The sequence below is a fragment of the Balaenoptera ricei genome, chromosome 11 (assembly GCF_028023285.1).
Source record: "Balaenoptera ricei isolate mBalRic1 chromosome 11, mBalRic1.hap2, whole genome shotgun sequence".
Taxonomy (NCBI): Eukaryota; Metazoa; Chordata; class Mammalia; order Artiodactyla; family Balaenopteridae; genus Balaenoptera; species Balaenoptera ricei.
The window spans coordinates 41,005,762-41,016,164 of NC_082649.1; the positions used below are offsets into that span (position 1 = coordinate 41,005,762).

The 10,403-nt window shown below is 48.6% G+C and overlaps 1 protein-coding gene across 1 annotated transcript in view; it reads left to right on the forward strand.

The window, feature by feature from the left end:
- The window catches only part of IP6K3 (inositol hexakisphosphate kinase 3), a 23,228-nt gene extending 20,095 nt beyond the window's left edge, over nucleotides 1-3,133 (forward strand). The window contains exon 6 of the mRNA XM_059938912.1: nucleotides 1,709-3,133. Within this exon, the coding sequence (XP_059794895.1) occupies nucleotides 1,709-2,128 (420 nt within the window). The 3' untranslated portion in view covers nucleotides 2,129-3,133. The remainder of the gene's footprint in view (nucleotides 1-1,708) is intronic.
- Nucleotides 3,134-10,403: the final 7,270 nt, after the last annotated feature.

Genomic DNA, 10,403 nt, shown 5'->3' on the forward strand with positions numbered 1-10,403 from the left:
CATTTTTAAACTCATCTCAGGGTCTCTGGCAGTTGGAACTTTCCACGTGACCACGTTGGTCCTGCCCATGTTGAGAGCAGACCTTTGATGACAGTGTGTGAGCAGGTCTGGGAGAAAACTGAGAGAAAGCTTCTCTGTGTGCTCCGATGGTTTCTCGTTCTCTTGAACCATGAAGCTGAACCCTCTCCTTCTCAGATGCTGGCAGGCAATCTGCTCTTTGAATCCTTATTAGCCATTCCCTGTTCTTTCTCTGCCTTTTCTGCTTCTGCTTGCTACCTCTTCTTGTTAACAAAGTGGGAAGGTCGTAACCTGCAAAGCCCAGTAAAGGAATGGTTAATTTTTTATTGCCCCGACTCCACACTTCATTTTTGCTGTTCTGATGTGGTTTATAGCCAGGGCTGCAGGAGAACAGGAGGAAATAAACTTTCTCCAGTGGTTCACTCTTAGAGTCTATCTACTCAAAGCAAAACCAGGCACGGATCTGACGGTAATCGTTATCGCTTTCCTTAATTGAAACTGCCACCCCTTGAAGCTGGAAGTTGAGTCTATAAATGTGTGGCACAGATGTCCCTAGGAAGGCTTGGAATGCAGTCCTCAAGAGAATGGAGTGTGACAATTTGTGGAGTACATGGAATCTCTCTCTGGACCTCAAACCTTCTGAAATTGATCTGATTTATTTAGAAAGAGATGCCTGACGTGGGCTTAGGACGGCTAATTGTAGCAGCTGATCTCCAGCCCTCCAAAGGCAACACCAAGTCTATGGTATCTTTCTGATTTTTTTTTTTTTTCAATTCCTGTTTTCTGTAAACATATCATGTAATCTGAAGGCAGGGAAGACCTGAGAAACTGTCTTGGTCAGGTACGGGCAGCCCTTCCCAGGTGTGCCAGGCAGAGGTGTGCCAACTCACCCTCTGGCCATGCCAGCCACTGACCTCCGTTCAGCCTCTGCCTGCCTCTGCCATCTGAATGAAATGGGAGCGGCTGCCACTGTCTCCCCCATCAGCATCTCTCCTCCATCTGCTCCCTTCCGGTGGCCAAGACATGACAGGGGAGGGGAGAAGAGCTGATGCTAAGGAGAGGAGGCGCCAGCCCCACAGAGCTGCTGTGAACCTTCCCTGCTCCATCCAGGCTCCCCTCAACCTCACTGGCTGCCTGAAAACTCCATCCACACCTGATCTAGCCTGTCTTTTCATCTCCAAACAATTCACCCCACTCTACCCCCAGAGCCATAACGGTTTTCTTAGAATCTGCAGAGAAAGGACTTCATAAACTTTGTTGGGGGAAATTTTAATCTAAGGCCATTGGCTGTGATTTCAGATTCCCACTAAAGCTTTCTCGCTTGGGTTTGCTAATATTTAAAGAGGGCCAGAAGCCAGGGTTTAAATCATGGTTTGGAGGTTGACATTGGAAATTCACAAGAAAGGAGATCCAAACCTTTTCCTGGTGGGCGGAGGGTCACCTTCATAGGATGAAGGATCTTTAGACCTTGGATTCCTATTAAAGGCTTGCACAGAAAGCATTTTAAAATGTAAAAGTTACACTGGTGCTTGATGAAAGATCATCTTGCCAGTCATTGCAGCCATTCTTGCCCTGCATCTCTAGAAATCTGTTTATATATTAGGTAGCTTGTGATGCTGCCACCGTAGCAGATGTGATTTTTTTTGTTGTTTGCAATTCTTCACATTTTCTATCTTCTTTTTAATGCAAGGTTTATCAAACCGATAAGAAGCACTTTCTCTTCAAAGACAAGTACTATGGAAGAAAACTCTCAGTGGAGGGCTTCAGACAAGCGCTTTATCAGTTCCTGCACGATGGGACCCGGTTCCGGACGGAGCTGCTAGAGCCCATCCAGCGCCAGCTCCGGGCCCTCCTCTCAGTCATTAGGAGCCAGAGTTCATACCGGTTCTACTCCAGCTCTCTCCTCATCATATATGATGGGCAGGAGACTCTGCAGACGCCCCACGGCAGCAATGTCGTCAAAGTTGACATCCGGATGATCGACTTTGCTCACACAACCTACAAAGGCTCCTGGAATGAACACACCACGTACGATGGACCAGATTCAGGCTATATCTTTGGTCTGGAAAACCTCATCCAGATCTTGCAGGATATTCAAGAAGGAGAATGAGACTTGTTGGGCCCATCCAGATTTTTCTGGAGGATAGCTCTCCAAAGGGGCCTGTTGGTAGCTAGGGTAGTCTACACGCCCCTGAGATGTGTCTGTAATAATTATATCTACATTCAAAAGCCATCTCTATACATGGCAGGCTATACTAACAGCTGCTAAGGAAACCAGCTCTGGAGGTGATTCACGTACCCTGGCATCTTGCACTCATGCCAGTCATCGTAAGCTGCACAGCAGGATGAAATGGTGCCTTTCTGGAGTAAAGGGTGGGGTGCAGAGGAGTTAGAGGCCAGCATTACAGTGAGATTCTGGAGTATTTGCATTTAAAGATGCTTTCTTGTTGTCATGCTGCAGTCTCACAAGCTGTAAGGCAAAAAAACAAAACAAAACAAAAAAACCTTACTTGAGGAAGTCTGGAAGAATGAGTCCCCTGGTTATCGTTTTTCTGCTCACATGGGCTGCGGCTCCCAGGGCAGACAGAGCTACCGAATGTCTCTTACCTTCCTCAGAGGCACTGTTGGTGGGGCTGGGTGACCTGGGACAGATCTGCCCATCTCACCAGCTTTGTCCCCAGGTTCTGAATGGACAAGGACAATCCCAGACACAGTACTGGCAAACCAAGACCCCAGCTTCCCCATTTTGGCCCGTGGAGAGGCGGGTCCTATGGGAAGTGATGACTTTGTCAGATTCTGACCATGAAATGCAACTTCCGGTGGGGGTGAACTGCGCATAAGGAAGATGTGAACTTCTACTCTCCGCTTTCTATTTATTTATTTAGAGGGTGGGGTGGAGGAGTCAGAAGAGAGGAGCCTGGGGGACCCAGGAAACCAGGCAATGTTTACGAGACGGGTAGACAAGTGTAAATACGGAACTGAGAGCAAACGGTTCTAATTAATTCCTTCTTCTGCAGTGTGGAAACCTATTATAATGCCCTCGAGTCAAGCACTGAGATACATTACCCAATTAGGGAAATAAATTTGTTAATAAAATTGCTGAGGTTACCAGTGATTATTTGGTGTGCATTATTACCCTTTCTGTTTGTTGATTCTGATCATCATACTGTATGGTAATTCCAAGTTATGGGTGATTAAAGTATACACAGCAAGAACACTTCACTGATCTCCTGCAATCCTTCAGGGAACCTGGGTGAGAAATGGTGGCTAATAAAATATCTGCGTGTATCACAAGGCAAGCACCAGACCCGAGAAGTAAGTGGTCCTTTCACGTGAACCTTATACAGTGCAAAATGAAACCATTTTTATATTCTCATAGCTAATTACCATCAACTTTCAAAAATCGGCACCAAAAAAAAAAAAAAAAATCCACACCAATAGAAGGAAAGAGTGCCTGACAATAAAAACACTTGGTTTAATTTTAGTTTACATTATATGGATTTCCAAGCAAGGTAACTTGCCTACTCATGTTTGGCCGAGGTAAAGATGTGACTGATTTGCATGCCCTGTGTCCATGGTGGAGAATTGAGTCAAAGCACACTGAGTGGCAAAAGGAAGTCAGCCGAAAACAAAATATTTGCTAATGACGAAAGGGAGCCCGATATACTGCTTTTTCTGGGCCACTTCCTTGCTTGAGAACCTGGTACCACATCAACCAAGTCCAAAGCTCCCTGGCTGAGCTTCTGATTTCTGTCCCCATTCTCTGCCTTTTGTACTGTGGGAGCTGCCTGAGGCTGAGGGGAATGTCAGCTGGAATCTAAGGCTTTTAGGACTGGCCACCCATGTGGCTAACCATGCTGCAACTGCTCTCCGTGGCTGGCTCCTTCTTCCTGCCGATGTGATGACCCGCTACCCCTTTACCCCACGGTGCCCTTCACGGGCGGCCTTCTTCCTCCTCTGCAAATCTTCCGAGGCTCAGCCCAAATGATTCTCTCCTCCTCCTGAAGATGTCACCAAAAATAGTGCAGTTTGTTGCAAGGGACAAAGTTGGCTACCGTTTTAGACTGTTCTTCCTAGACTCCTGGACTCAGAGGGGCAACTGGTCTGGAAGCTTGTGCGAGGCTTTGCAGATTCAGCAACTTGGCTGAATGGGTCCACCCAAGTATTGCAAATCTGGGTAGAGGGAGAAGAACAGGAAGATTCAGAGAGAAGAGAAGGTGATGGGTGTGTATGTGTCTGTTCTCCAATCTGAGTTTACTGAGAAATGGCAAAAGGGTGAGGGAGCCCCAGGTATCCAGCAATCGGCAAGCCCATCCTTGTCCTGCTCAGCTGTTCTCTGCTGATCTCTTTGCTAAGTGCTATGGATGATCCAGCTCCTGGGAGCTTAGATTCTATTTGAGGAGGCAAGAAAAACACAAATGAACTGACCACAAACCACACAGTACATACCCAGTGATACAGCGGATTAATCCACATGGTACAGATGATCAATCCTGTAATAAAGTTGAACAGGTTTGCGGAGAGCTGAGTCATCACGGAAACTTGGAGGAGGTGAGACTTCATCTGGGCCATGAAAGGTGACAAGAGTGGGAAGGGGCTGGGGCATTGGTGAGGGGTGGGGAGTGGAAGGAGGGAAAAATCCAGCAGGCTCGTGAGTCTGTTGACAGACCAGCCCAGTCAGAGTGGGGGTTTTGTGGCTGGGAGTAGAAGTGAGCAGAAAGATGGAGTGAGCCCAGATGGTGGAGACCCTTGGAAATCTGGCCAAGTATCTCATTCATTTGTTCACGATTTCATTCATCTGTCCTTCCTTCCCTCCATTCATCCACCCAACAGATATTTTCCGAGTGCCTGGTACATGCCTCACAGTGCCAGGGCCTTATAGGAAACCAGGAAGTGTGAGGATTGTGATGTTATCCTTAAGAACCTTATGACTTAATGAGAGAGTAAAGACCCTCATGTGAAAATATCACAGGTGCTTCAACAGGGGATGGCGGCCGTTTGCTTAGCAGTGCAGAGTGCTACGCAGGAGAGCAGAGGCAGTGAGGACTCCCTGCCACATGGGGTGATCACAGAGGTGAAGCTGAGCCTTGAAAGGGAGACAGGTCTGAAAGGTGATCAAGAAGGGCGGGTGTTCCAGGAAAAGGATCAACAACCACAGGAACGGGGAATCAAGCATTCTGCTCAGGGCACAGCGAGTGGCCTGTGTTGACCACAGAAGGATGATGTACGGGGCACCAAGGGAGATTAAGATGGAAATGGAGAAACCCCAGAATGTGAGAGTTAGAAAGGGCTTCTGAACCTTCTGCCTCTACTGCTAGCTCTCACACAGGTAGTAGTCAGAGGAGGATAACTATTTGCAGACAATCTCCAAATATCAGTGGCTTCACATTTCAGTCCACTTGGGTTGGCAGAGAGCCTCTGCTCCACACAGTCATCCAGGGATCCAGGATCCTTCCATCCTGTGACACCACCATCTTCAACCACAGTCCTGAAATTTAGACAGCATGGAGAAGGCAGCCCTCACATCCCATCCTGTGGCCCTACCCAGATGGAGTGGGGGGGGCTGAGATTACTTTAATTGTGTGCACAGGATGAGGAAAGGGGTTTGATGAGAACCTAGTCTGTCTCTACTGTAACCTCTTTCTCCATGAACCTCACGTCAAATTGATACCTGACTTATGGGGGGAGAAACAGAGACATAAAGAGCAAGTGGGGGGCATGTGGGGTTAGCAGGAGACTGGCAGCGCCAGAACTGCGGGTTCTGACCCAGATCCTCCCCCAGGCCGTGTCCTCACACAATGAGTGTGCCCAGAGTGCTGGCAGATTGGCTTAGCCTCTCCCCAAACTCAGTTTCCTCATCTGTTCCACGGGACCTCTGACTCGGTCCTCAAGACAGATGATGGGGAGGAGCAGCTGCTCCTGACCCCCCCCCCCCACCGGCTGGGGTGCAGGGACAAGGGCAGCCTGGGAGACAGTCAGCCAGCCCCACCTCTGTCCCTCTGGAGTCCCCTGTGTGATTGAAGAGGAAGCTCAAAAGCAGCGTGTTATTACAGCTCTTCCGTAATGCAATGTCATCAGGAAGGCCTGGGCCTCTGGGCAGCACCCTGGCAGCCCCATCACTCTTCCCGGCTGCACGGAGCCTTTTAGACCATGCTGGAAAGGGAAGGAAGCAGTCTAATAAAACACATGGCAAGGCAAGACCACTCTCAGCAGCTCTTCAGAATGATCTAAACTTTGGACTTTTGATTTAAATCTGCATCCCCTGTGGCCAAAACATAAAACAGAAGATGAGGGAAAGAACAAAAATGAAAATGTGAGTGCCAAGAATCAGAGGGGAGGGAGGGAGGGAGGAAAGCAGCTCTGGGATGACACCAAGTCAGGCGCCGGCCAGACAGGCTGACTTGCACCCAGGTTGGCTCCTTTCCATTAGGCGTTGCTCAGAACCCCTCCCTTTTGTCACTAAGCTGCCCTGAGATGGGACAGGAAGTTTGAGAGCTCATCCTAGAACAAAATCCAGAAATCTACCCACCCCCGATTTGCCCTTCACCTTTCTCCCTCAGACCTCTAAAGAGGGGGTGGGAATGTTCATTGCAGCTCTATTTACAATGGCTAAGACATGGAAGCAACCTAAGTGTCCATCGACAGATGAATAGATAAAGAAGATGTGGCACATATATACAATGGAATATTACTCAGCCATAAAAAGAAACGAAATTGAGTTATTTGTAGTGAGGTGGATGGACCTAGAGTCTGTCATACAGAGTGAAGTAAGTCAGAAAGAGAAAAACAAATACCGTATGCTAACGCATATATATGGAATCTAAAAAAAAATGGTTCTGAAGAACCTAGTGGCAGGACAGGAATAAAGACACAGACATAGGGACTTCCCTGGTGGCGCAGTGGTTAAGAATCCGCCTGCTAATGCGGGGGACACGGGTTCGAGCCCTGGTCCGGGAAGATCCCACATGCCGCGGAGCAGCTAAGCCCGTGTGCCACAACTACTGAGCCTGTGCTCTAGAGCCCGCGAGCCACAACTACTGAAGCCTGCATGCCTAGAGCCCGTGCTCCGCAACAAGAGAAGCCACTGCAATGAGAAGCCCTCGCACCACAACGAAGAGTATACCCCGCTCGCTGCAACTAGAGAAAGCCTGTGAGCAGCAACAAAGAACCAACACGGCCATAATTTAATTAATTAATTAATCAATTTCTTTAAAAAGACGCAGACATAGAGAATGGACTTGAGGACACGGGGAGGGGGAAGGGTAAGCTGGGACGAAGTGAAAGAGTGGCATGGACTTATATACACTACCAAATGTAAAATAGATAGCTAGTGGGAAGCAGCCGCATAGCACAGGGAGATCAGCTTAGTGCTTTGTGACCACCTAGAGGGGTGGGATAGGGAGGGTGGGAGGGAGACGCAAGAGGGAGGAGATGTGGGGATGTATGTATATGTATCACTGATTCACTTTGTTATAAAGCAGAAACTAACACACCATTGTAAAGCAGTTATACTCCAATAAAGATTAAAAAAAAAAAAAAGAAGGGGTGGGGACAGGTAGGCTGGGAGACCTCCGTTTATTCTAACGTCCTTTCTCTTCAGATTCCTTTGGTGAGAGATGACTGTTTGCCAGGGCCTGTTGTCAGATAGTGACTAGTGCTTGGAGGGAAAAGGGGACCAAAACTGATAGGGCTGCTACTTTGAACAGGGACCAGGGAAAGCCTCTCTGAGGTGGCATTGAGTAGAGAGCAGAGTGAAGGCGGGGAGGCAGGTCCCTGGGGCAGATGACAAGATATCTCAACAGAGCTGAGAGGCCTGGATGTATTAGGCTGAAATTTAAGACCCCAGCATCTCCCAGCACACCTCCAACACGTACGTATCTTGAAAAAAAGCTCACCTCCACAAAAAGGCAGCAATCTGCTTCCAGCGTGACCCTTCCAGGGGCATTAAATGACTAGGTCCTCCAGTGCAAGTCCGAACCCACTTTTAATGGTAACATATCTGGGTACTGAAGCCAATCATTTCCTCCAGTTGAAGAAGCTGAAAGAAGAAAAATCAGGCAATCGTGCCCCACAATACAGCTAAGTATTTAATTCGTTTTTAATGTTTACATTATTAACAGCAGCATTACAAAATGATATTTTTACTTTCAAGCGATTTAAATGTGCGATTCGGTGTTTCAGTAACTGGGATCATTATAACTTGAAAAACTGAAGCAGCGCTCCCTCTCTCCCCTCTCCTCCCCCAATGGTGCCTGGTTTCTATAAAGAGCTAGTAGGGCTCCATAAAGCCCAAATACCCGTCCTAAATGGATCGGGAGGTACAGCCCCGCTGGGGTTTTTCAAGGAGCCAGGGGAGGCTGCATTCAGTGTGGAATGAGCGACAGTCAGCAGGTGGGTGTTAACATGGTCATCAACTCCCTGAGGGGCTGGCACTGCCAAGCCACATTCCAGGCAACGCCTATTAATGTGTACAGAATGGCGCCCGGTGACTGACAAGCCAGTGAGCCCAGACTCTGGCTCCAATCACCCACAGGCATGGGGGGGGCGTGAGTGACAAGGTAAAACAAGGCCAGAGAGGCCCCCAGTGCCCCCTGGGAAAATACAGAAACACACCATGCATGCAGTTCACAACGATAATGCTGCACAGAGGCCTGAAGAGGCATCTGATGGAGAGGTAAGTGCACAGGCTCTGGAGTCAGTCAGCTGGGATCCAGGTCCAGGCTCTGCCACTTACCCACCCGGTGACCTCGGCAAGTCCTTGCCCTTTCTGTGCCTCAGTTTCCAACTCTGTAAAATGGGGATAAAAGTGGTACTTTTCTCTGAGATCCATTGTGAGGACCAAATGAGTCAATAGGGAGGCCTTTAGAACAGTGCCAGGGGCTTCCCTGGTGGCACAGTGGTTGAGAATCTGCCTGCCAATGCAGGAGACACGGGTTCGAGCCCTGGTCTGGGAAGATCCCACATGCCACGGAGCAACTGGGCCCGTGAGCCACAATTACTGAGCCTGCGCGTCTGGAGCCCATGCTCCGCAACAAGAGAGGCCGCGATAGGGAGAGGCCCGCGCACCGCGATGAAGAGTGGCCCCCGCTTGCCACAACTAGAGAAAGCCCTCGCACAGAAACGAAGACCCAACACAGCCAAAAATAAATAAATAAATTAATTAATTTAAAAAAAAAAAGAACAGTGCCAGGCACACAGCAAACACTCAGTACGTGTCAATTTATCATTATAATTCCCATTTTAAGATGATGAGGTGAGGCTCAGAGTGATTAAATAGCCCACCCAAGTTTGGCTGCTCCAAAGGCCTTTGCCTTTGCTGCCCCTCTACCTGGAAGTCGCTTTTGCCCCTCGTGTGACTCAGGCCTCTCTCAAACACAAGCCCCTCCAGGCCACCCAGACCCCACCCCCACCCCAGTCACTGTGGATGTAGCACCCTGACTTGACCCCTCCCTGGCACTTATCACATCTGAAATTACCTTGTTCATTTACTAAAGGACTGAATACGTATAAAGCATTATATTATTGTTATTGTTATGGTATGTTTGCTTGGTTGTTGTCTGTTTCCTCCCACTTAAATGTAAAACCCATGGGATCAGGGCCCTCATCTGTTTTGTCCACCACATGGAAGGAACTCAGGGCTGGCTTCGTGGGTTTGTGATCTGAAGGCACCACCCTCCCACCCCACCCCCAGGTTAATACTCTGCTGTTACTGTCTTGAAATTTTTCATAATTTTTTAATAAGGAGCTTCACATTTTCATTTTTCATTGGGCCCCCACAAATTGTATAGATAGTCCTAGATGAATGAATGAATGAATGAGCGAGTCCACATTCCAACCCAGGTCTATCAGCCTTCACAGCCTCACTACTGAACCATCAAGTCATACAAGCCTTCAGTGGGGTGAAGAGAGGTGGGTACTGAACCAGGGCAACCACAGGCTGATCCAGAAGATGCTGTGCTGGGGAAATGAGAGCCTTAGACAGAGGCACTGTTTCGGGTTTCCCCTGCTCCACTTGTTCTTCTCAACCTCTCCTTGTGCTTGTGCTTGTGCCTCAAGTTAGGTGAAAGCCATGTTACTCTTTCTCTTGTTGAAGACAGAGGGACCTCTGTCCCTGCCTCCCAAGACACCTGTTGGCCAGCCAGGTGCTCTTCAAAGCCACAGCTGTGATGGGGCCTCAGGCAGAACGACAAGGCCTCGGGGCACCCAGCACAGCCCTACGTGCCTGGAGCTTGATACTGATAGTAAATAGATATAACCCTCCTCTTTGGGCCTCGGGACAGCCATCAAACATATGTGGTTATAAATATGTTACCCAGTCCAAGCTCACTGCACGACAGGATAATAAATCGAGAGACGAGTTGTTGGGGCATGGAACAGTGACTTTA